We start from the raw sequence: 27883 nt of genomic DNA on the forward strand, positions 1-27883 counted from the left end.
AAACCTTCTTCTCGATTTTCTGTTGGTTTCTTTTTGATAGAACCCCTTATTCTCCTGCTTATTATTTACCCACTACAACTTAAAAAGTTATAGGTATCCTTTTAAAGTCAGGAATAACAATAAAGAGCTGAAACAAACGACAACAAGAGTTACATGCTGCAATAAACACTTACCTTGTTGTTCTGTCTAGAGGGTTTACCTTCAGGACAGCAACAGTGAATTTACTTAAAATCAGCACAAAATTTAAGCCCCCTTCCCTCCATTAAATCTGGTGTGTTAACGTCAAAGTAAGTATTTCAAACCCTTACTTCATGGATCTCTGCACCTATTGCAGTAATATTTAATAACGATAATTAGAAGTCATCTTAAAAACCTGTTTGAAAGGGCTCACAATTTTCTGAGAATATTAGAACTGAAGCCGAATTTTCTCATATTTTCGTTCTGAGCAAAGCATACAAACTGGAGGAATGAGATAGGTCTGTACTCAACTAAATGTATGTGTTGGAAGAAGATGAAAAGTAGTATTTCTATGTTCAATTTTTCACAGAAGTTAAAATTTGAAAATTAAACTTTGGCCAGTTCACTGAACTGTAAAGAAGCTATGAGACAGGAAATAGAGACGTCTATGTTGGAGAAAGAGTAGACATCCAAACTATTTCCGAAAATAAACACGAACTAAAAATCATCATAAATCACACAGTTTACTACCCCTTTCCTCTCTCTTCAGTTTCAGTAAGCAACCAATTTCTCACCATTGTTCTTGTCAGCTGACTATTAACTACAACGAATTAACACCCTCTGAAATGAATAGCGTGTCTCTAGCTGGAACTGCTATTTCAAACTCTCTATTGACTTGCAGAGAGATTAACACAGGTTATGCTTCTATAGTCTCAAAGCTATTTCTTACAGCTGCAAAGAAAGGACCATAGGATTTAATAAAAAAATATATATGATAAATGTTACATATGAGATTAATATATGTAACTACGATAAACTGATCTCATCTTGAGCCCTCAGCATGCATTTTTCATATGTTTTATAAACTCGAGCTCGTCTAAAGCAGCAGAGGACCGCATACTGTGCATGCATGCAGCAATTATGATTTTCTAGGGTGTTAAAAATCACCGGATGGAGAACTCCAAATGCACGCCAAGCAGCAGTACACATTGAAATAAATTCAGCTAGATTTATTTCAACGTTGATCCAGTATTAATTTTAGGTGCTTACATATGCATGACTAGCACATACAAGTACACAAACATTTTCAAACAAAAGTGTAGTGCTTGTGCCAACAGAGATTTCTTTTTTTGTAGAATAGAGGAAGAAATTACAGAAATGAAAAATATAGTTATTGCAATATCAGCACTGAAAATACAGTCAATGTTTCGAAACTCAAATGAACAGCTCCTTCACAACAAGGGCTCACCCTTGCACACAGGTGTACACTCAAATTTGGACACCAACAATTCCTAAGGAGTTTTCCCTAAGTACATTGCATTTGTGTGCCAAAAGGCTGTGTGTATCTGACACACTGCACATACTTACGAGAAACACTGGTCTGGTTCCTAAAATGTTACAGTGAGGAAGATTGAAATCGGTAATTCTAGTCAATCTCCCGTAATGACAACTTTCATTAAATCAACCTTATCTTTCCTTTTTCTGCTAGAAGCATGAAGTGGGAGATAGATATGCTAAAATACAAACTCATGGAGAGACACATTCTGGCAAGACAGAATAAGTGGAAATAGAAGACTCCCATGTAATGTTGGGACAGGATTACACTTCATCATGGAAAGTTAGTTCAGAAAGTCAAGAAAAAAAATAACATTCTCTTCCCTACTTTCATTTTTATTCTTTTTATAAGAACACATTTCATTCTGTGAGTTTCTGGGATTAAGGAAGAATTACAGTCATATTAACATTACAATTATGATTTCTTTGTATTTCATTTTAAAGATCACTAACTGATTACGGCATACTATAAAGGCATAATATATGTCTCCCTTTGATGTTAATGCTTCCTTTGATTCTTTTAGTCCCAGTGGATAAGGAAAAATCTCCCACATGCAATTCATAAGACTGTCATTGTGGTAATTGCTTCTTACATCTTGCCTACATTTCACCAACACTTTTTCACAAGTGGTCTTGCACTTGAAAATCCTCAACAGGAGCAGGAATGAATCATTATTTTGCTAGTTATCCTGTAAACATGTAAGACTGGATTTCCTATGATTCTAACAGGTTAAAAGAAAAGTTCTTTTTAGCAATACTGCAGATTTGCACTACAATTCGCAAAAACTGCACTATACCAAAGCACTCCATTAACTAAACATCTTAAAGCATTAATCTCCAATTCCACTTTCCAGATTCTATTTGAAAAGTTGCAAATATTTTGCACATGGAAATACAGCATAACTTAGAAACTACGTGAAGGAATTACAATCATAGGAAAAGATCTAGCAGATACTCTATGAGGCTAGACATCTAGATGTGAATATTGAGCTTTTGCAACAAATTTTATTAACCTACTGACTGATCTTCAAGCAAAACCATAATGTCTCAATAAGTAACAAATTACAGTGGAGTGTTCTGCCTTCCTCTTGAAAATTAACAAACTATATGGTACTGAAGGTAAAGGTTTTGGCATAAATGCTTCCATCAGACTACCTGTCAAGATTCACTAGTGTTCAGTGAGTCAGTCTTTCAATGAAGAGCTTCACAGCGAAAAGGAGCTGAATATCACTTCAGAAAATTTAAGATTAGGGCATGAGCTATTGGCATCATTTGAAATATCCCGTCTTTCAAGTCGTGTTAGATCTGAAAGTTAGTTTGTGTAACAGGATATTCATATAATTGTGAAATAAGAGGAAGGGCAGTCACAGCAAGCTAAACATCATTCATTACCTAAGAGTGCACTTATGACAGAAACAGTATGATTACTTCCTAAATTGCATCCTGTACATCTGCACATATTACACTTTCAAAAAAGAATATATTTACTGTAAGAAGAAAAGGCAAAGAAAATGATAAAGCTCTATGTTTTTTAAAAAAAAAACCAAAAAACAGAATAAGAGAGAGTGCACAATAAAAAATGCAGAAAATTAAGACAGCAAAGTGCACTCAGATCCAGTGGATAGCTTTTCCTTTACTCTGCTACTTGCCCATCAACACTCTAATGGCTTGCTTTTGTTCACTAGAGCTTTTTAGTCTTCTGGCAATGTTCAAGATTCTTTGGCACATCATGAAGCTGTTTCAGCACCATCTTCTGGAGGAGACACCAAAATCAGTCATTGCGTAGGACTTTTTCTATGCTAGAAGTCCAAAGGTCTGTAAAATTAATTCATTTTTAAGAATTGCATTGTTTGTGCAGATTTTGCTTTGGGTAAGTTACCAACAGAAAGGATAATTGCAAGAGAGCCATCAGGTTTGCGACACATTAGAAGAAAGATGTAAGTCAGGACTTTTCAGAAATGTAGATCATAAAATTGATTGCAAAAGCACTTCTGCCTTCTTTAAGACACGATAATTATCAGTGAATATATGACACAATAACTACTCACTGTGAAAGCTCTTTCCCTTTTGCAGGTGCTATTAAGACCAATGACTATTTCCAACAATATTACGGCCTGGTAAATTCTATTTCCCAAAAGGCTGTTCAGGTATTATTCCTGCTACCTTCTAAGTTCTATTAATTTATATCTCAGAAGAGATATCCTTTGCCCCCACAGATTTATTAATTTATTACTTATATTTATATTTTATTATTCTTCATCTGTAGTGTCACGATTAGCATTCAAAGAGTTTATACTTTTTCATTGCGAAAGTCTGGTATCTCTCGAGTAGGTTCCTCAAACCTACTGATTCTCCATTTACGTTTTTGGATTGAATATTAAGGCACCACATATCTGTTCCACAAAAAGAATACTTAATTTTGGACACATATCAAAATACAACTATAAAAACTACTGAGTACAAGAATTATTTTGCTATCTGTTCAAAGAAAATTATTCAAACAAAGCTACTGTCAAACTTCTAGCCAATCACCTTGCTGCACTAAACAAAACATTGAGAAAAACTGCAACTCTGTAAAAAATGGATAATTTGCAAAATAACACAAAACACAGCACTTCGGAATTCCTAACTGTATAGACTGTTTACATGTTTTTATATATTAATGAAAAACAGGCATACTGTAGAGCATATTACATATGTTACCATATATTTCAGACCTTCTTTTTTCATGGCAGCTAAAGTATATCATTATCATGGTTGTCCACACAACATCTGCAATAGTGAATTAAAAAAATTCACATAGGAAGACGTGAAAGGCAAGTCAAAGTAAAATTAGTTTCTTCCTTTCCATCTCTCGCTCATAAATAAAGATTTTAGATTAGTTGCACTCTGGCAGAAAGATGCTCTATTACTGCTTACCAATAAATTGAGATTTCTCTAATTTTCACTTTTATGATAGTCAACATTGGCACAGCACTAACTTCCAACAGTTCCAGAATGAATGGCAAAATAGCATGGTATTTTACATAACTCAAAATATTCATTCTTAATCTCTTCCCCTCTCCCCCCAGCCCCAAGTATTCTTACTTTCAAAAATTTAATGATTTAGCGGAATTTGAAAGCAGAAGGTTTAAAAAGGTAATAAAGGGGGTGCAGAAATTAGCAGAGGTGGCACTACCTGAAAGCTCATCAGAAAGGGGAGTGAGAACAATATCAGGCAAGAAGGGTTTGGAAGTATGGATCAGAACAGGAGCACTTTTAGCACTGCGTATATAGGCCGATGGCAGAGCACATTCACCAATGGATCGGCTTCTCATGGCTTTAAAAAGGAAAAGAAAGAAGTGGGGAAGGAAAAAAGAAGAGTGACTATAATGAAAGGCTTGTGTCACAGAAAAAGCAGCAACAGAGAAAACAAAGATAAAAAGGAAGAAAATTCAAAAATTAAAACATTTCAGCACGGCAGATATTGGCAGAGCTGTAAGAAAGAAAAAAATCAGTGGACACATAAGACATTTTGAGTTTTTAACTTTTATGTAAAGCAGCAACAATGCCTTTATTAAGATGATTACAGAGATTTTTGCATTCAAAATCAAGAAACTAACACTTTTTTTCCCAGTGCATCACGGGTTGAAAAATCAAAATTAAAGTCAACATTTGCATTTTTCTAATGTCCTTTGGTTTACTCCTGAAAAAGTATCTCTTTTTATCTCACACATACCCATGCTCTTGAATTCAAGGTTTTCCAAAAGAGATTGAAAAGCATAAGGAGAAAACGACCATATTTGTGCATAGAAATCTGCAATACAACTTGCTCCCCATCAAAAATGAAATGCCTGAAGTGGAATGGTTTGACAACAAAAAAGCATTAAATTGTTTCTTATTCATAGGGTCTGGTTTTTAATCGATGCTGTATAAATCTTCCTAAATTAATCCTAATTCACTTTTTCAGCTCTCATCTGCTGCTGAATAATATTGATTGTTTCAAGCAGCTTTCTTTTCAAACTGCTGCAAATTTGATAATTTGTTTTAAAATAGTTGCTGATAAACTTCTTTTAAGAAAACTTCAGCGCATCTTACATAAATATTATCAGTACAATATTTAATCAGTCTTTGATCTGTCCTACATATATTTTCAAAACAACGTGGAATATACACTTTGAATCTTAGAGTTCCTAATCTGTACAGAAATTGGACGCACATGAATAGAGTGCAGTGAAAGTTGAGCACATCACACTTCTAAATCAGGTTAAAGAATTGTCCCTAACTGCAACATAACTCGGGTAAGTCAATGTACATAGTACAGAAAACACATTTGACAAATGCAGCACAGCTTAAGTGTAGTCCTAACAACAGCTGAAAAAACAGTTCAGAAAGACAGACATTATAAGACTAAAGCCATAAACTTCGTTTATAAGATAGAAATCAATTTTAAAAGAGGCAATTATGCGTAAGGCCTTAACATCTCTTTGTTTAAGAGATACAATAATAAATCCAGGATATGTTAATAGTTGATAGTTAGATGCATTTCATTCATCACTGTGCATCTTAAAATGAATGTAGGCAAGAGAAAAACATAACAAGCTACATAGCAAATCTTAAGGGTCTTTTCCAACCTAAATGATTCTGCAATTCTAAATAAATTTTGAGAATGGATACTGTGTTGATTGCAAATCTTAACGTGAAGTGTCCCTTGTAATTCGACAATCTTTTCTGCCATATTACATATATACTATCAAAAGGGGGAAGAACAACCCACTTACAATTTGAAAGGTGGAAATTTCACAGAAATTTTTGAAGGAAAAAAATCACAGTGTATTATTATTGAAAGTGAAATTAATTTTGAGATGCTGTAAAAGGAAAATGTGATCTCAGTGAATTATTATTTTAAATGAGACGTGTCACATTCAATTAAGCAGTTGAGGCAGACAATACCAGAATGTTGACCAGACATTTGACACTATAAAAGCTTCCACTGTTGTCGATAGATAAAAGTAGAAAACAGATTAGCAAATTCTTTTTGATCTGACATTTTTATAAGACTAGGATCTGCTGCCTAAGCCACAAGTTTGGTTCTAGCCCTATCGAAGATTTTTCAACCCATATGCATATCATGTTTAAAGGCCCTTTTCCAATAATTACTTTACATAAGTTCAGGCTAAAAATGTACACACTGCATATCAGAAAAGCTGTGATTTTTATTCGAGTAACACACATACACACAAATTCGGTGCAGCAGTAAATGTGTGCTGGCATGAGGATGGCTCAAAAAATAGAGGTGCACAGATGTACACAAAATGTGTACAACATAAAACAGATGAAAAAGAAACCCCAGCTTTTTCTTACCATAAAATATTCAACATGCATCCCCTCCCCGATATAAAAAGTAAATTACTCACAATCAAAGGAAATATACTACATATCAGCATACCATGCTGATATGGTATGCTGAGGTCTGCCTCAATTCCATACTCAGCTTGTGGAGCTAATGTTAAACTGAAGATCTGACCAGCAAAATGTTCTACAAAAAATTTTACTTATTGTGACTATAAGCCGTTTTTTTTCACTGGTGACCCTGGGTTAACTGGCACAGATAAAGCAGGATCTGAAAGGGTCTCTTAGTAGACCCTGAGAGATGATAACAAGCAACTGTTTGCAGACAGTTAAATATGCTTTTGTTAACATACTCTTAATTAATATTTTAAAAGACTGAAGAGTTTGGGATTCTGGCTCCAGCAACTCTTTTTGGGCTTTTCATCTTTTAAAACCATCCTATTAATGCTGTGATCTTGTCCACAGACGGTATTCTACAATATGAATAGAGCTGAAATTTTAACTGGTTACAGTAATACAAACTTGGCTTATTAATATCAAATATGCAAGATAATTGGAGGAAAGGAATAAAACTGTGGAAGCTAAAGTACAGTGAAACTAAAATCAGATTAGTTTGCTGCTAACCAGGTCAATATATAGCTTAATTAGGATAAATTTCAGTCATTTTAGGGCTAACATCATATAAATAGCCATCTTTCAAATAGCAGCAAAACAAAACCATTAATAAATAGACAAAACAACATAACCTCTGACAAAATATCTGAAATATTAACGATCTGGGAAGGAGATATTTTAAGATGAGCTCTACCTTGTTAAGACAATTAAGATTCAAAACAAAACAACTGCAACAGTTAATCACAGACAGAGAAGTAGAAATTACATTTAAATCTGTGATAAATATCTGTGATCTGTAAGGAAAACTTTAGTCAGACTAGGTTCTGTCAGCATAGGAAAAGCTGTATAGCATTTGAATATATGAAAAAGACAGGCATTTTGGAGTAATGACTTCATTTTCTCATCTGTCTGTACTGTCTACAGAATAATTAACTCTCCCACATCAACAAACGCCTTATAAGAAAACAAACTTTTAAAGTGGAGAATTTTGAAGAACATTCAAGTAAAAACTTTGACTATATAACCTCTGTGACTTAAAAAAAAATCAATTGCAAATATTTTTGGAAACAAAGAAAATGTTAATTTCTGAAAAGCTAAGAGTTATGTATTCAACTGCCAATATCCACCCCTAATTTCTAGAACTGTGTGAAATGTACCTGCTTCCAAGAAGTATCAGTGAAGCAACAACAAACAATGACTAGTCACTACTACTACAGAGATTAAAAAGCAAGAGAAATTCCTTAAATGGTTTTTCTTTTAAATAAAAGAAGTAAAATAAGCTTAAACTTTCCTTCACATAATGGATAGCACTGCGAACATCAAGATGAGACAACAGAGTGAAGAAACTTTAAGTCCAATTCATATTAAGATATTCTAAGCAAATCATATGAACATAAATGAGTCTTCTTTTGAGCAACCCATCTAAAGTGCTGTTTAGCATCCCTCATTTCTAACACAAGAAAGAGTATCTGCAAGTAGCAAAGTTGAGAAACAGCTGACTTCAGAAATGGAGAAATGGTACAGTAAAAGACAAAACACTTTATAAATTACACAGATATATAGGTATTTCTCATGCTTTTCTTTGTAGTTGGAAAATAGTCAACCTATTTTGTGCACAGTTTATGAAAAGATGCACTTAAGCCTTCTATTACCCACCTATCCATACCACTGTTCAAAGCATTCCAGCTTTTCTGTCTTTCACATAATACAACAGCATTATTTTTCCAATCCAGCTTAAGCATGTCATCAAACTCCTTAAGAATACACCAACTGCCCCACTTTCATTTACAGTAACTGTAACTCTAGCAACCACAAGCTATTCTGCTCCCTAAAGCACATAAGGCTCCATAATTTACACATTCAACTAATTATTATATATAGTATACTTTTGTGGAAACAAGTTATCCATGTCGTTACAAAACTCATTTATTAATTCCTTACCCTTTCTCAAATGTCACTTACATCAGCTTTTACAGATACGTACCAACTGTTTTCTGCCGTACTATGCTTCTTGCCTTTTCCGTTCCCGGAGATCCAGTGGTTGTAGCACTGCGTTGTCTCATTGGTGCTTGTCCAGGCTGATCACGGCTCCAGCCTCTAGAAAAGGACTTATCAACGGAAGATTTGGGGAATTCATGCCCAACTCCTGCAAAAATAGAATTGCAAATCTATTCACTTCTATTCTGGTATCATCAGACAGTTGAAGTTGTGTTCTTTCCAAGAGTTTTAGAGCTAGATAGAATAAATCATGTTATGTCAAAGCGAGTATGATTTTAAAAGCTAAACAGCTCATTACTGGTTTTTAAGTATATGAAACCACTCAGTCAGCATTAACAGAGGGATACTCAAATTCTTCCAGGACCATTGGTGCTATTAAACTATTGTGATTTTCTTTTATGATCAATCAAGTGCAAAACCACAAGAAAATTCAGCTTACAAAGTTTTCCCTGTAAAAACTTTATAGCCTAAAAATGTATAGCTAACAAAACTTTCCCTTTGCTGTTCTTATTAGACAAGCCACATACAAAATCACACATTACAGACCATTAATATTGTGGGGTTTTCTCCAAATAATTTCATGACATTTAAGGAACATGAAATAAAGATGACGAAATATTTTAAGTCCAAATGCAAAAGCAAAGGAATACAACGTCAGGATCAGAGAGCAATGCTCTTTGGAAATCCACAAAAAATACTATACTAAGATTAAATAAAGATTGAACAAATTCAGATTTGACATTCCATTTGGTTTGCACAGCAACAGTTTGGCAGCAGGAGGTGCTACAGGGGTGGCTTCTGTGAGAGGCCAAAGCCAAGCCGGGCAGCACGGGCGGCAATGCTTCTGTGTTAACATACTTAAGAATGGGCGTAAGGAGGAGGGCAGTACGGTGAGCAGGGCAGCAGCAGAGAAGGGCTGCCAGGGTTCACTGGACTGGTTAGGCTGTTCCAGCCCAGTGCAGTGGTGAAGAGAGAGAAGTGAGATGTAGGAGAAAAAACCCTGCAGCCACCAGATGAGACAGACACAGCTATGCAGACATCAGATGTGAGAAAAATAGCACTACGGAGAACACAAAGGTCAGTGAAGGAGAACAAAGAGCAGGTGCTCCAGATGCTGGAGAGGAGATTCCTCTGCAGCCCGTGGAGGAGACCACAGTCAAGCAGCCTGTCCCTCTGCAGCCCACAAGATCCACTTGCACCGCTGGAGCAGGTAGAGATACCTGAAAGCCATGACACTATGGAAACCCATGCTGGAGCAGGTCATGGAGGACTGCAGCCCGCACTGGTGAAGTTTGTGAAGGTTTCTCTCCTATGGGAGGGACCCCACATGGGAGCAGGGAAAGCATGAGGAGTCCTCCTCCTGAGGATAAAGGATCGGCAGAGACAATGTGTGATGAAGTGACTGGAACCCCCACGCCCTCTCCCCCTGGCACTACTGGTGGCAGGGAGGAGGTAGAGAAAATCGTTGAGTGAAAGTCAAACTTTGGAAGAAGGGAGGGGTAGAGAGAAGGTGTTACTTTTGGGATTTGGTTTTCTCAGTATCTTGTTCTGATTTGATGGGTAACTAGGTGAGTTTTTCCCCAAGTAGAGTGTGTTTTGCCCATAATGGTAATTGGTGAATGATCCCTCTTGCCCTTCTCTCAAGCCACAAGTTTTGCCTTTGTTTGTTTCAGTTCTCCTCCCCAAGGAAACTTAGCTACGTGGTTCTTTGTTGCCTGCCAGTGCTCAAAACCGCATGAGACATTGATATTGAAGTAAATACAGCTCACATGAGGAGCTATCAAAACCAACTGTAGGTAAAAAAAGTGATCTAAAGAATATTGACAATGTATTTCCTTACTTACACTGATACTTACTAAGATAATCCAAAATCATAATCGATAAATAATGAGCTCTAGTACATGCTCATTATTATTAGCAAACAAACAGGGTCAAAGAAATCATGCATAATTTGCGTATTTATTTCCAAAGCTGGAGTAATTCACATTTAACAACAGAGGCTTCCTTTGAAACTCTGTTACTGAAGGCTAACATAAACCCTTCTCATGTGGCTCTGTATGAGTGACACAGCCGATTCAAAACGTTTTTTAAGCCTATAATCAAATAACTATGCACATCCTTATCCCACATCAAACTGCTGTTTTTTTTTTTTTTAAACTGTGTCTTTTGCAAGAAGAAGGAGGAAACTGTATGGTACAGGAAAACAAAAATGCATGGTCTGGAACAAACTCTCAGGGTCAACTAGAGAGAAATGTATTTTTGCCTAGTTGTCACACATGAGAAGAACAAAATGAAAGTGTGAATAATGCCTTTGCCCAAGACGAGAAACTTGGAAGCATGTGAAATGTTTTTAGCAAAAAACAGCCTACAGGAATATCCTCTTTAAGAGAGGGAAATATATTACTTCTTAGTGACAAGCCCTAGGATATTGCAGGAAATACCTTCCCTCAGCTTTGATTAGAGAACCACATCATTCAGAGGACAAAGAGATTAAAGAAGTAGACCTAAAAATTACATTTTTTCCATCTTTATTACCCACCCTAAATATAATCCTGCTTCTCATTATTAGATCTAAAAGCACTTTTTCAAGGAGAACAATATTGTTACCCATGTTTTACAGAACTGGAAACAAAGACAGAAGTGACTTCTCATGCCCATATGCAGAAAGTCTCTGACATAGGAAGAGATTCCAGGTTCTGCAACTTTCAATCCAGCACTCTGTCCAGGAGGACAGACTTCCTGCTCCTTACCAATTCCAGAATTGCACCATTACAAGCAAGCATCCACTTCCTCTCTCTATTTTATGTCCCACAGAGTATTTCCTGCATTGTTTAGGAATCAGTTTAAACACTGATACAGTTCACGTAGGTTGCTTTTAATAGCCTTTCTCTTAAATAGTCCAACAAGGTCACTTCAACAAAACCCATCTTCTCCGTGGTTTAGTGATGAATTAGAACCGAAACAAAACTATTCATATTACATTTCATCTCTAAACACATTCATTGGAGGAAAGGGAAAAGGCAAAACACACTACAATGTAAAATTTCAGGTTAAATTCAACACGTCTTTAAAAAGTACATTCTGTATGTGCCTAATTATTTGCAAGACTGACTCTCTACATGGTAGTTTTGTGGTGGTTCTAAAAAGCAGCCTTATCTTAACGAAACTGAGTTATTTCAGGCTATAGAGATGCCTAACTAAGTGTACTAAAAAGGCTAAACAAAATTCTGCTATGCCCAATATCTCATTACCTCAGCTCAAATTCGAACAACATGTATACAGTGTTGTCTTACCTTTGCCTTTGTGTTTTTTCTGCTTCTGCTCACTTAATTTATCCAACGGCAGGTCACTGAGGTCCAGGCTATACAAGTTTCTAGCTAATACTTTAGTTAGTGTCTCCATTGTCAGTGACCACTCAGTGGCCAGCTCTTCCCAATATGTCAGTGATGACATTACGGACAGCAAGTCATCCCAAAGTTCTCGAGAGATGTACACATTCAGATTCGCTTTGATCCAAGCTACTATCAGAGTCTAAAAGAATAAAGTAAGAAAAGTTGGGTTCCGAACATAAGATGACAACATTCAAATGTTACTGCTTGAAAAGAAGTTTCTAACTGCCACAGAAATTTCTACTTCTGACATTCTTTTCCTCATCAGTACACACAGACTTTTCAATGAATTATCGAGTGTTATGTTAACATGAGCTTCTGACTTAGACACACTGATGTGATACAACTAATTTGTCTCATGAAAGATCTTTTGGTATCTTACAAGCTTTGCCAAAGAGTTTTGTAATACTGCTCTCAATTACTCCTCATCACATTCATATCTTGTGTACCTCTTTTTTTAACACCTAAGGAATTTGGGGATTTTACAGATCCTATTTACAAAGAAGCCACCACAACAGCACTCTGCAGCCACAAACTTGGAAAGACCTGCTACACCTTGCTGTGAGGAATAGATAAATAAATTGATCAGTCAATTAGGCACAGATGGCACAAAAGGTTTTGACCTTTGCAAATTTTGCAACAGAAGCAGGCTAAAACTATACACGTTGCCAGTTAACTAAAGGAAGGGAAGTTCTAATTTCACAGTACCACAAGAAAACATTATCACCACATAATTAAATATAGGACAGAAAGCAACACGTAGCCAGTTCTTCAATCCACACCATTCACGTTATCTGGGCAACATGATCAATGATTTAAGATGACACACCAGTCAACAGTGGTTATTGCATCTAATCTCTTGGTCAAATTAAGTTGAATTAATATAAAGTGAACTTATGTTTAATTGCCTGGAAAAGAGGTCCTGCAAGTCTTCCAGCTAAAGTGGAGTTTTTTCTTCCTTGATACTGCAAGAAAGTTTGCGGTGGTATTTTCAGCACAGATTCAGTAACCCTGAGCAGCACAAGTAGCATCTGTTCCCTGCAAAACAATATTAAACTTGGAAGTTACTGTTTTGTTATACTTATATAAATATCAGGATACTTCTAAAGATAACCAAGCTTGACTTGCTCAAACACATTCCAGAGAGACACAGTGATTACAGTCTAACTTGCAAAAGGAATTACTCCAATCCTCTTTTCACACTTAAGGGTGAGGAACCCCTGTCACCATCTAACATATTCTGCCAAGTCATTCAAGTGCTATCACCTTCACTGGCTCTGTTAAAGTCATGTATTTACTGATTTAGAGAAACTGGTTTACATAGTCAATACTTCTCTAATGTATTTACTATCAAATAAGTTTTCACATTTATATTGTAAACTAGTAAGCTAAAATAAAAACATTAACATTTTACCATGTTTTTTTGTCCATAGTCACTTGGACTACCATGTGACGGTAGATATTAAGAATGCGTTTACACATATCAGTGTGTTCATCCAGCAGAGCTTTAATTTCATTTGCAGGCTCAAGAAAGAATATATTTGACGAATTTATTATAAAAACCTGTAAGTAGAAAAAAGTGGATGTTATGAGCTTGAAGCACTTAACCCCATTTTGGGCTAAAAAGATATTTGGAAATAAGATATTGCTAGTCAAATGAACTTTTTGTCTAAAAAATGTCAACGTGAAGAATCTCCTAGGCATTCTCAGATATGTAAACCATAATAATACATTGCAAACAGATAAAGATACTTTACTGTTTCTTTTCTCAGAAACACTGCATAATCTAAATAGTAGCTGCATGCAAAGTTTATGGAGCTTATATTACTGTCATCTATTTGAATTTAAAAGTTATTCTGGTTGCAAGGTTTGTTTCTATATATGAGTGTACAGAAAATCATTCAAGCTGTGGTACAAATAATGAGTTCTAATTAGCATGGTCACTCATGGTAAAAGTGCACATGGCAGAGTGACAAATGCATGTCTATTTTATTTCATTTAGAATCAAGTTTCTTCTAGATAAAAGAACATTATGGAGGCTACAGCCATATACACACCTACATATACGTATGTGCATGCAGGTATCATACAGAAAATGTACACATTTTACATGACCTTAAAAGCATTTCAAAGGCCCTCAAATTATACACGCTTGATTTTCTATATTCTCAACTTCAGTGAGGCATTTTGCTGAACACATCTTCTATCCTGCCAAATTTCCTACAAGTAGTTCAAAAATCTCTGTAAGAGAACTTCTACAGCTCTCCCATTCCTTAAGGATAGAGTTGTAGTGTCTGATCAAATTTTTCAAACACTTATGTACTCATTCGATCTAATTTAGATGAGAATATATTCCTCTACACCTTTTTATTCAGATGAAGAAAACTGCCAGTATGGATGGTTTGTGTGTGGTGAGTAACAGTTTAAAAGAGAAAATCTTCAAAGCGTTTTCATTAACCACTTAATTAGAATAATTTGATGATGTGGCATCTAAATGACAAATTTTTTTTTTGATACATTGCAGAGCAGAATACATGCCCTGATGCAAAATTAAAATAATTTTTTATTGTATTATCCAACACTTGTGTATACATCGTCCTGCTTGAGGTCAATAAAAACACAGTGAACAACTGTAATTATTCTAACAGTATTTATCATCATACTCTTAAAATCTAAAATAATTTTAAAAATCCAGAGAAGCTTTGAAGGAGCATGGGTTTTCTGGAAGGACTATTGTGTTACATTCCGGTCTTTATGTACTGATAACAAGAGCTTTATTATTAGGATGAAAAACAGATACCAAGTTTATTTTGTACCTGCAACACTGACTGCACTCCAGCTCGTACATTTTGCTCCTCACTATCTATTTCAGACATTTTATGCGAAGTCTCATTGTAACAGCCATTTCTTGCCCAGTTTGAATTTCTAACATGACTGGAGTTCATTCCTTTCTCCTGAAAAAAACCAAACTTTTCTTAAAATTCCATAGAGTTGCAGATGTGTATTTTTAGCTTTATATTAAAGGAAAATGGATAAAATACATATTAAGTAATAAATAGCAGCAGACAGATGCTTAAGATGCATCTTAAAGACATTTTAAGAACTACATTTTAAGATGTTTGTAACAATTATGTTAAAGTACCTGGGTGAAATTACCGTTTTCCTCACCCTCTTATTTGTATATAGTTTTTACGCAGCTGAAGGTTGTCACACCATATAATCCACATCTTGAGAATATTTTATAAATCTATATAGAATTTTAAATTGAGCTAACCACGTTAAAACTCTACAGATAATGGATCAAATTATTAGCCCATTCATACACTGTTTAATTACCAGTGATTGTCCCCAACAATGCTCTGACATCAAACTAAACCACAGATAATCTGTTGAGGAGGCCAATTCTCTGCATACTACCATAACCAAAAGATGCACAAATATTAACAAATTGTATTTTACCTCTTCTCTTTCTTTTGCTTTCTCTGATGAATTGTGGTCAGCAATGCTTTCGTCACAATCTGCAGCTGTGCACTGCATTATTTCCTCAGGTTCCTTCATAAATAAAGGCTTGTCTTCTTGCTGAATCCATTCCTGATACACCTTTACCACTTTTCTCATGGCAGCTGCTTCACATATTGGCAACAGAAATGCCTGTGAGTAGAAAAAGGAACAAACAAGAAACCCACTTATAATACCTAAAATAAAACTGGACTCTATAATGTACAGATTCTAAGGGATAAAGGGGGAAAAATTACAGCCACTGTAGGATCTTAACAAATAAATTACTCCTGAATCTCAATGTTTCCTCGCTTCCTTCATCTGTAAACTAAAAACAACAAAACAAATGTTTTAACAAGAAAATGTGTCAAGGAAGTACTCTGAAAACTTCACTGCCAAAGAGAGAGAGATGAGAATCCATACAGGCATATCTACTTGACACCTAGTCTACCGAAATCATCAAAAGTATGCAAAATGAATGAGCAGGAGTTTCTATTACAATCTTTCAGTCCCAAATGACTAACAAAAATTCAAGTGACATACATTACTAGTAGCCATGAATCTTACTTTTAAATAAATGAGATTTTAGGAAATAGTATCCTTACAACAGACGACCCTCTGAAAGGGCTTCAGAATTATTGTTTCAAAAAATTATGCATTTGAGTCAGCGCGATAGCTGATCACTGCCCTCTTCAGGAGATTTTCTGTATCTGCTGTGCTTGTAAAAACCAGCCAGGGATCGAAACTTCCATCAGGTTTTAACTATTAATAAATTTACCAAAAAACACGATGTCCCAATTGTATTAAAATAAAAAAAAAAAAGAACAGATAAACTACACTAACACAGTTTCATGGAGTCCATGGTGCGAATTCTGAAAACTCATTATCCATATCTCTAAGGCGTGTGTGTTTGACACAAACAGTATGTTCTCTCTCTGAAAATATACCAGTATCCCACAAAAAAACCAACTTTGCAGTATAATACAGAATTCATCTGACAAGTTCATCGGTCACATACTTGTCAAGTCTAACATATACATTTTTTGCACCCTGGAGTCTAAAATGCATAAAACTTTTTTTCTACAGACAATCTCCACATCATTCAGTACAACTAAAACCTTCTCCTGACTGGAATAGCTTTGCCCTTATGTTTTAGAAACATTATGAACACTTGGCACATTAGAAATGCACTTATACTGAAAACTTCCAGCTAAATAATAACTTAAATGAGGTCTCATAACCATATGTGAAAACATTTCAGAATTTTAACTTTTCAACTCTTAAACCCTAAAGGCAACATGACAGAAAAAAATCTGTACATTTATGTAAAATGTTCTACTTAGCAAACGCTCTTGAAAAAAACAAACATGACACAATGACCTTTTACAAAGTTCTTTACCTGTCGAAAAATCTCAGTTAGAAAATTAACATTGCTTCTTTTAGAAGAAAAAACTTTCCGGACAATTTCGATATCAGTTAAATGCTCTTCATCAATACTGCAGAGGCTGGAAGAACTTGGTTCTCTCTCTGTTAGAGTACTTGTATTAGAATGAGATTGCTCAGGCTCTGCATTTCTATCCTGCTTATCAGTGCTGTCATTTTTGCTGTCCTCCCTTGAAGCCATGCTAGCAGCTGCTCTCTGAAATAAAAATTAAAAGAATATTTTGTAACTCATTTTTAGTACAACAACTGAACACTAAAATTTAACTTGTACAACAGCATATTTTAAAACATTATATGGAATTCAGGGGGAAAAAAACAAATATAGGATTTACTGCATTTCAAGGCTTCTTATGCCTATTCGATTAATTACAAAATAGCAGAATTTGAAAAAAAAAAGGAAGATAAAGAGTCCTTCTAATGTTAATCCATAATCAAAAAAACTTTCTTAGAAATTCTTTAATTCTTCATTAGTTATAATTATCAGAGGAGTGCATGCTGCTGACATAACAATTAAGATAAAAACATGAAAACAAACACTTGTTTGTATATTTGGATTTACCTGAATATTCTTTGGCACATTTTCACCTTCCATCCCAGGAATATGAGGTCCTGTATGAGGTTTTGGCTCAAGCCAGAAAGACACCAACCATCGAATGACAATAACACGAGCCTTAATAAAAGGCTCCTTTGTGCAATACACTGCATCATTGGTTTCAGCATCTTTCTTAACCATTACATAGTGTGGCTTTGGTCTCATTTGTGGTATATCTGTAAGGAAACACAAAATCTTAAAAATATGCTCAAAGAGGAAGGTCTATATAAGAAAGAAAACCTAAAACCATAGTCAATACATGTGAACTTTCACAGGTGCTGATTTTTTTCACATTCACGCTTGCACAAGTAATTCCAAAGTGTGCTAAAATGGATGTGATAATAGAAAGTTTCAAGACTAGAGTATGAGACATCAAAAAGCTGTGATTTTCTCCCGGAAGGAGACAATATTTTGGACCAACAGACAGTAACTTGTCTCTGCTATGTAAAACCTTTAACATTTTATCTGAAAGTGATTTCTATAGCCTTACACAGCGTTGCTCGCGGTTTTTCCCCCTGAACAAGTAAACACATTTATTTTCATTGTTTTCAGGTTTTTCTACATGTTACACTCAATATTTAACCATAAACCTCAGCCAACTCACTATTTCACACTTTCACTGAAAACTACAAAGGACTGAGTAGCAAAATAACTGTAAACTAGACTAAAAACTGTCTATACAAGAACAGAATTTTCATACAGAATGAAGATATTGTCAAATATCTTTAAGAAGTTTTTACAGGTTTTTAAGTAACCAAGCAACAGTCCTTTCCAACTTGAGATATTCTATGATTCTAATTTATGTGAATTACATCTTTACAGCCTTTTAAAAGTCCTATGTGTCACTTATCCACTACTACCAAACGTCCCAGATAAAGCAGGTACAGCTCAGAAGCGATAATCATCACATTTCCTAGTGCACTGTCAGAAAGATCCCTATGTTGGTCTGCAGCAACCCACACTAAAACAATATAGTAAGCGATAGTCAGCAAATCTTTACTGATACAGATCCCAACATCTAAACACGGCTATAATGAGCGAGCTTTCATTTCCAAGCGTATCCTAACAGCAGCTGCAATAAACACAGCCTCTTCTGGCCCTGCAGTGGGTGATAGGTGAACAGACCAGTGAGAAACTCCACTCCAAAGCCATGTGAGACTCAGCTTCATCTAGCGCCACATCCACCCCAGTTAATTTTGCTAAACTTTGCTGCTAGAGAAAGGGTACACGCATCCTCGCAGGATTTTGCTGAAAGATGATTCTAAAGCACTAGCTTCCATGCTAGCTTCCAGGGAATTTAACAAATGATGCCCAGTGGGAAAACAATCCTGCTCTGAAGGAACTGTGGCGATTTGGAGTCTATATCCTACAATTCCATTTTCTCCATCCCATGTTCTACGTGACTGTTCAGAACTGCTTTGCTCTTCAGGTTCTCTAACGTGCTAGTGACAAAGATGCCAACAGTGGCATCAGTATTCCTGAACCTAACCCCAGGAAAAAAGTGGCAGTTCTTAATAGCTCAAAGTGGATAGAATGGACATGGATACTAAAAACATCACAAAGACAGCACAATGGGCAAGGCATGACAATACAGACAGTTTCAAATGCCGCATAATGCACATTTCCACAGGGACAAATATCAGTGGTCCAGCTCAACTCCAGTCATGTATCAGCCCACTCAATATTGAAAAACGTCATTTCTGGGTTTCACAACCTAAGACTGAGCGTAGAACAGTGCTGCAAGACAAATCATCAATCTGAAACAACTACAAAGCTTTCAGGTGTGAAAGCCATTTCTGTGGGAGCGGTGTCCCAACTCTATTCCTACTTCTAGAAGGCTAAGTACGCAAACTGCTCCACCAACAGAAGCGGATGAAAATTTGTCTGAGAACTGACAATGACATGCTATCAGAACACATCCTGCTGCTGGTGTTTCAGTAGCGTGATTTTTATTTGGTGACAGCACACAAAACCAAGGGAAAAAAAAAAACAAAACCACACCACCAAAAAAAGGAGGCAGCATCAAAAGTGACAGTCTTATCCATATATGGAATGGGATAGATTGGACAGACAGGGTTAGTTCAGCACTGCCTCTACTCTTCTATTGTTTATGGTACATTTAGGCTGAAAGCAGGTAGATTTAGATTAGATATGAGGAAGAATTTTTTACTGTGAATGTGGTGAGGCACTGGAACACATTGCTCAGAGGATGCCCCATCCCTTGAAGTGTTCAAGGCCAGGTTGGATGAGGCCTTCAGCAACTTGATCTAGCAGGAGATGTCCCTGCCCATGGCAGAGGGGGTGGAACCAGATGATCTTTAAGGTCCTTTCCAGCCCAAACTATTCTACAATTCTATGATTCTACAGGAGTAAGTGACACACTTCCTGGTTTTACAGGCCAGAAGGCATTTCAAAGATACTAATGGTGAGAGTCAAAGAAGATGCAAAGCAAGCATGCTGAGAATATAAAGTTGTCCTTGACTCTATCTTCCTAATGCAAGGTCAAGAGCTGTTTAAGAAATCCAGCATAACTTCTGCCAGGTTATAGTGTCATAATCCAGGCAAAACAAATCTGAACAGCAGCAAAGAAATAATCAGCTACCATCCAAGCAACTAACTTATGACAGCCATACATACTTTTAGGTATTTGAAGTGAATACCGTCTACTTGCCAGACTGCTGTAAAGGTTTCCTTGTTAATACTACAAATACACAACGCAGCATGCAGCATCATTATTGAGGATACACAAGCGAGTATAACTCAGTGTCATTTCAACAGCCACATATAAAAGTAGTCATAAATTCATCATGATGCTGCTCAATTTAGCCATGTTTCCAAAACAGACTTTGAAGTTACACCCACTATATTTCATGGAAGCATTACTTTTTGAGGAAGAAAACTACGTGACTCTTGTATACGATCCACCTAAGTAACAAACACACTGCATACTTTTTAAAAGCTTACAAAAAGTTTATTTGCTACAAATAAAAATCAGTACTGTTTTCATTCTGTGGAAAACTGCAGATTAGTAAGAAAACTAAAAATGAATATATCTTAAACAGAAGCATGAAAAACAGTAAAATCAGTGAAAAAGGAAGCAAACGCCTGGTAGCGTAGTACTTAAAGATGCAAAAATCATTTTTTCTGGTATCTACTAGCATTCAGCAGGACACAAAGGCTGCAATGCTGGCCCTGCAGTAACAGTACTCAAACAGTATTTTCAAAATGATAAGACATCTAATAGACATGTAGTTGACATGTCTTTGCAGAACACTATCTTCTTCTGCAGTTCCATTATCTCCTTTCAGAAGATTCTCTTTATTCTCTCTTAAATGTATTATGGGCTGCAGCTGCTTCTCAAATGCATCCTCCCTCAGTATTTTCTTGTATTTTCACATTTCTGTCCACCTTGGAAGTAGGTGTTAAGTCTCCACATGAAGACACTGATGAAAAACAAAAGCAAAACAGAAGCTTATTAGATTGACTCAAACAGCACATGAAGAAATATTCCTTCCCCCCATTCATTTTCCATTTTTAATTTGTTTTGCTTTGGGTTTTTCCCCCCAACCCCACCTCTTCCTCCTCCTGGAACTTCATGTGAGCTGGTGCCGAAAAGGGTAGAAAGCCGTAGGTGGTGGAAGACATACACAGGGCAGAACACGAAAAGGATAGCAAACCCACAGCAGTTATAATGGTGGGCACCTCTAGTTTTGACCACGCTTACTTTTTAGGGCAATATAGGGCTCAGAAGGAATGAAGCGCTGCAGAGAGCTGTAGGACAGCCTACTTCATTGTTTCTCTGTAGATGAAGGAGCCCATCTAAATGGCTTGGAAATGCCACAAAAAGGCACAACACTATGATGGAAGAAACAATGCCCCTGGAATCTTACTGCCATACCTGTAGTTCTTACTAAAGAGTTTCCAAAGACTATGTTAGAGAATCTAAACAGATGTTAAAAGATATTCAAAACAAAATAAATGAAGGAAAACGATTTCACAGGCTCTTCTAAGCCTGTCTTGCTCTTCTAAGACTGTAAGACTCAAGACAGAAATTGGAAGAGGCACAACAGTAGGTTCTTTTAACTGGAATGCACATTACTGTAACCTATATACATATCTGAAAAATGCACCTTAACAGAAAAAAAATTTAAAAAAAAACCCCAAACAATAAATTTACTATCTCTAGTAAAGCCCTACATCAATGTCCATTTACTATAACGGTTCTGGTACGTTCCTCATGACTTCTAAATTAAACATGACACCAGTAGCATAAGAACGTCTGCTTCAGTAGGAGGCTCAGTGTCCTATTTTGCCGTGTTTTCTGCCTATATGATGTCAACTTTGTTCAGAACAGGCACAGGATTGTTTTTAAAGAGTATGGGGAGAGGCATGCAGAGAAGAGCTTCTCAGAGGAGAAGAGACTATTCAACTTACCAGTGTTGCTTTCATTACTGCATTCTTCCCAAAGTTTTCATCATTGTTGCCGACTTTCCACAACTTAAGACGCTGACAGTAGTTCTGGAGATCTGTGCCATTTTTCTTCCTCATTGTCCTTTTCTTCACTAACGCCTTGAAAGTTTCTTGTTTATGGTTCACAGAAGAGGACTGTAATAACACTTCTGTGGAAACTCAATCAAGATCTTCATGGAACGAGAAAATATCGTTTCCACATTTTTTGTTTGAGAACATCAAGCAGCAGCAAGTTTGCTCTCTCAACACTGCTTAACATCCCTCTTGTAGCTATTTTATCACTTAATGTCTTCAGTATCTTCACACAACTCTTGCTCTGCTGTTGCTTATGGCTGGATTTAGACTGTTTCTTCTTTCCTAGATGAGAAGGTCCATTGTTTGTCTTTCCCAGGAGAATATGGTTTTTAAACATCCATCTCTGAAGGAAGCCACAATCCAAATACATGCACACGGACTGGCAGAAAGCAAGACCTTTTCAACAGACTTCCCTGACAGCTTGATTTTAGAATGTAATTTATGTCATTGTGGCTGGAGATCATTACTAATCCTTGTGAGATGCTGCATCAACAGGTAAGAGGAGCAGTGATGTAACCGTATTATTCAAGTAATGAAATGGCAGCTTACAGCCTGGGTAGCTGGTACTGGTTTGCAAACAAGTCTTGAATTCTGATGGCTTAAAATCAGTATGTGTATGGGCGCGTGCAAATCTAAGCTAGCAAAATCAAGATAAATTAACAACATTCTAGTTCCGAACCTTCAAACAAAACTCTATGTTAGATTTGCATAGCAAACACCTAAAATTCCACTCTCTCTATGGAAAGATATATTCTAGCACCATCAGCTTTAAAGACCCTAACTTTCACTACCTACTGCAATCTCTTGACAAAATACAGTTGACATAAAAACATAACTTTACCCTGACTGAAGCACGAGCAAGCACTGTGTGATGCAAACACTATGATTCTGTACAGATAAAGTCAACAACCCCAAAGAACAGGACACTAACACTTTTTATCCCAGCATAAATTGTTTCTCTTCAGAGCACAACTTAAAGCAACAGAGGTCACATTAAAGAATTGTTTTAAGAGAACATTAAATTCACCTGTCACAGGTTAACATAGCAAAATTGACTCTAATGACTGAAAGGGGTCAGGTGCCTCCATGAACAGAGAATTGAAAACCATGAACAGGAACCATAACCTTCTTTCACAAGAAATACTTTTTGAGAATGTTCTTTTTTGGCCACATGACTTATGCAAAAACTTCTTTGCTACACTCTCTATTAATAGAGAAAATGCAATGGCTTTTATCAGCTGTGTTAGCACTTACCAAGTATGGGGTTATACAGGCTGGTCTCCTTACAGATGTTTGGGAAAATAGAAGGTAAGTAGTATTTCTTAAAATTTGAAAATAAAAATGAAAATCCCTTTTCCTGGTTTTCCTTGTTCTTCCATTCTAAACTCTTAACCTTAAAAAAAAAAAAAATTAGAAGTTGGATAAAGAAAACATGTAGAAGAAAAAGATGACTGATGAAACAGCTGCTTTATAAGTTATTTCTTTAGAAGGAAATCATATGCATTTTAATAAACACTTTTAGAAAAATGGGACCGAAACTAGACAGGAAATGACAGTGAGACAAAGACTGTTGTCTTTCAAAATGTTCAAAATTACCTTGAACACAAAATACTGAAACAAATAGAAATACATCTGCTTTTATGGTCATCTGCCAAATCAGAAAGTAAACACAAATGGACTGGTTTTAATAAAACAATTCTTTTAATTTCAAAATGCTCTATAAAAAAAGGACATTGACCCATGCTACTATGAAAAGAAACTGTCAAATGTTAACACGTTTCAACTAACAAGTGTCCATATATTTATTATAATAGGTACTTGGATTGATTTGTGCAGTTGGCAATGCAAAACAAACAGATTTGTCAACCACAAGCAGCAGAAGATATACCTTTACAGTTAAATTACACAAATTACTTTCCTGGATCGTTAGTGCTAAACTTTCCCCCTTATGAAAGGTTTTCCTACTAAAACGGATGGTAAGTTCTCCTTAATAATAAACCCAACACGCAGTTTCCAACTTTGTCCTGGAAAATCCAACTGCCTGCATAGTTGGGTGATCTGTCAAGCGTACCATAAATAAAATCAAGGAAGTTTTCAGAAAAGTTACTTCCCCCTCCGCCTTTCTCCCCCCTCCTCTGCTCCTTATTTCAAGCCCAGAGTTCTATTATCTGTTTTCAGGGCAAGGGTATTTAGAATGGAAAATACATGTGCATATATATATGCTCCAAAGTAATTCAATAGAATGGATGACTAATACGCAGAAATCAGTGCCTCTAAAGAGACTTCAGCGGACTTCAGCATTCACCTAGCAAGTTCTATGACGCCTGTCTCGATGACTTATTGAAATTCCAATATAAAACTACCAATTACAGAGAGGGCAGTTGCCTTCAAGAATGTAAAGCGTACTTTTATTCAAACTAAACAGTCATCATTAAGCTTATCCTACAGGCTAAATGTCACAAGTATGATGACTTCTATTCAAACCAGGAGATGCTGGAAGCATCAAAATGAGACTGCAAATTATTCCACCAATGCACATTCACAGAGTAAGGCAGCTAGAGAAGTCATGAAATGTTTCAGTTTAATGTCAGCCATATTTGTGCCATTATTCATTGTCTCTAGCACAACCTGCAAAAGCATAAAAAAAAATTATAGACAGAAACCCACCTGGGTTCTGCTGGACAAATCTGACCTAGAAGATGGTACTTGCAACCAGATAAAAATTCCCTACAAAATCTTGCTAGAAAGCCATAATCTCTGTATCATGCTTTAAACATATCCTGAAAAATTCCTGCTTCCCAATACCTCAGAGTGTTTCCATTAAAGACTGGAAAGGCTGTATGGTTAATCTACTATAACAGCAGAAATTCCAAAGAGAGGGTCATATTCTTCCTCCAGCTAAGCACAGATAGTGGCAGCCAAACCACTGAGTTTGACTTCCTATTTCTGTTTGGTTTTGCCAGCTAGCTCGAGTATAAACCTAAGAGAAAGGCCAGTAAAAGTTTGCTCAGACTTAGTAAAAGATCATACTACAAAATATGAACACTTCCAGTTAGAAGTTTCCTCTTCGTTTGAAAAGCAAAGTCCCTGACCATCAAGAAACCCACATAATAAGAAAAAACCCAGCTGATCCTTCCACTGGTTGAAGGTAACAAGATGGGGCTGTGAGGAAGGTAGAAATGGGAAGGGAGCTGGAAGCAGTATTTCTGAAAGTGACCAATGGGTCTCATTTTTTTTCTCCATGCCACAACCTCATGGAAGACCCTACAGTAACACATCCATGAATCTTCACCAAAGACAAATGAAGATTCCCTGGGAGAATTTGCTTTTTACAAAGGACACTTGGAGGGAAGCAAGGGTGAGGAATGTTCAAAACATTTTTAAATACATTTGCAGCGCTACTACTGTCTTCCCGTAATAGACAAACAGCTCTTAGCTTTTTCATGCTTGTTTGCATGAAAACTCTAGAACATACCTGAATTACTATGTATTTCAAAAGTGCTTCTAAGAAATAGCTTGTTAAGTCTTCTTGTCCTTTATCTCCTGATTGTGGAGGAACAAGTGGAGTGATTTCCTCTATAGTCACTTGAGCTATTTAAAAAAAAAAAAAAAAGACAAATTTACCATTGGATAAGACCTGATAAAGTCAAAAATCTCACCAACAGCTGCATAATCTCCCTGGATACATATGTATGTTAGTTCATTACTTTGCCTCGGCTTTACTGAACTGAATTATGTGCAAAATTGAGTAATATTACCAAATTACTTACTTTCTTGAACATTAAGTGGAGGGTTAATGAGATTATCTAGTGTTCGGGGCCCATATTCAGACTGTGGTGATGAAAATCCAGGAATCAAGCAAGAAAACATCCATAACTGTTCTTTACTACAGTTATTTTGAAGCGCTTGCAGCCACAAAAGAAAGAGACGCACACCCTCTCGACGTATCTTAAAGAAAAAAAACAGAACAAGTTAACTTGTCCTATATAACACACCAAAGCATTTCTATTTGCCCTGTACAGAGAAGGAGGTTGGTAGAAAAGATGACAATGTACAGACAGTATGACCACCAGCACTCAGCAGAGTTTAGCTAGGACATCTGCTGCTCCTGCTGAAACGCAAGGACAACCCTGACACCTCCCCTGCTGTCTGCTTCACAGCATCTCTTTCACAGGGTTTTCTCTGAAAGAAGAGGAAGAAAGCCAACACGTCTACTCATTTGTTTGACACCAGCAGTGCAAGATAGCGTGTGAATGTTTCAGAAAATACAAACATCATCATAAAATTTCTAAGTGTTTGTGAACTATGACAACAGAATAAGTTCTTAGCAGCAGATGGCCCTGTTCTGAGCTCTTACATCCCTTCTTCAAGGAAGGTGATAGAATCCTAAAGCAGTCCACTCCTGGCTCTCACACTGGAGAATTTCAGCACCAGCCAAGCCTGCAGATGTAATAACACATTACCCTCGGGTGGCTCTTGTCCCATGGTCAACCATTACTACACTACCGAATAACAGGTATCCTTGGCCTAGAAAATCTTCCACTACCAAGACACTCCAAGCCACAAACCCCATTTCCTTGCTCGTAACAATGCTTTAATACAAATCCTTCAACCATTTGCACATATTCTTAACTTGCCTACTTTATGTAAGCACATCACTACTGTGACTAGTTCTACTGGTGTAAAGCTGATAATGTGAAGTCATTCTTTCTTTACACCCAACTTTACACAGTTCTCATTCCTGTGCTTTTACCAAAAAAAATTCTTACATTCTTGTTTGTATTTTTAAGTATTTTAGACAAAAGTAGTATGCAACTTTTGCCAATACCTTTAATGAATTTCCAGTGTGAAGAAGCTTCTTTAAAATCAACCCTAAAAAGAAGGAAAAACAAAAATTTGTTGTTTGTTCTTTCTTTATTAAGCAAGATGTCAGAGTTCTCGGTCAGACTTGATAGTAACTTTTAAACAAGTCCTTGGCAATCTCCAGTTTAATCTTGGTGAGCTTGATATCCTCAGGCAACTCTCTCAATGCCAGAAGGAAAATAAAGACCACCTTTCACAGATTCCTCATAACCCACAGCAGCTTTCATAAAAGGGACTTTTTGGAATGTGTACATGAAAAGTAAACAATTCTCAAGTCACTAATGTGCACAATAGCAGTGTTCTCCAGTTACAAATACAGACCTCACTCCAACTTTTAAATTCATTACTAAGAGAAAAATATAGAAAAAAATATTATTAGAAAGCAACTTTCCACCTGTCTTTGATCTTTTCCAGCCTTTGTTCTATTTCCAAATTCCCAGCATTAATTATATCTAGAAGTGCATCTTATTAGATTGGTGGGGGTTTTATTATTCTTCCTCTGGCTCGCAAGAATTTCAAGAATTCCTGTTGCACCACTTAAAGGTTAAGGAAACGACTAGCACAAACTACTAATAGCTATTAATAAAAAAATAATATT

At 36.3% G+C, this 27883-nt stretch overlaps 1 protein-coding gene across 8 annotated transcripts in view; it reads right to left on the minus strand.

Annotated features, from left to right (window-relative positions):
• Positions 1-27883, minus strand: part of RALGAPA1 (Ral GTPase activating protein catalytic subunit alpha 1) — a 125471-nt gene that overhangs the window by 84260 nt on the left and 13328 nt on the right. For 7 of the 8 annotated variants that reach the window (XM_054068513.1, XM_054068508.1, XM_054068509.1 and 4 more), the window contains exons 5-17: positions 27251-27294; positions 26193-26370; positions 25898-26013; positions 23677-23815; positions 17845-18053; positions 17242-17481; positions 15804-15995; positions 15161-15298; positions 13759-13907; positions 13253-13382; positions 12249-12486; positions 8942-9103; positions 4691-4831 (exon numbers count right to left, since the gene is read on the minus strand). In XM_054068513.1, coding sequence (XP_053924488.1) covers positions 4691-4831; positions 8942-9103; positions 12249-12486; positions 13253-13382; positions 13759-13907; positions 15161-15298; positions 15804-15995; positions 17242-17481; positions 17845-18053; positions 23677-23815; positions 25898-26013; positions 26193-26370; positions 27251-27294 — 2076 coding nt within the window. The remainder of the gene's footprint in view (positions 1-4690; positions 4832-8941; positions 9104-12248; positions 12487-13252; positions 13383-13758; positions 13908-15160; positions 15299-15803; positions 15996-17241; positions 17482-17844; positions 18054-23676; positions 23816-25897; positions 26014-26192; positions 26371-27250; positions 27295-27883) is intronic. The other variant, XM_054068514.1, reaches the window with a different exon arrangement.

Source organism: Cuculus canorus, chromosome 5 (genome assembly GCF_017976375.1).
Source record: "Cuculus canorus isolate bCucCan1 chromosome 5, bCucCan1.pri, whole genome shotgun sequence".
Lineage (NCBI taxonomy): Eukaryota > Metazoa > Chordata > Aves > Cuculiformes > Cuculidae > Cuculus > Cuculus canorus.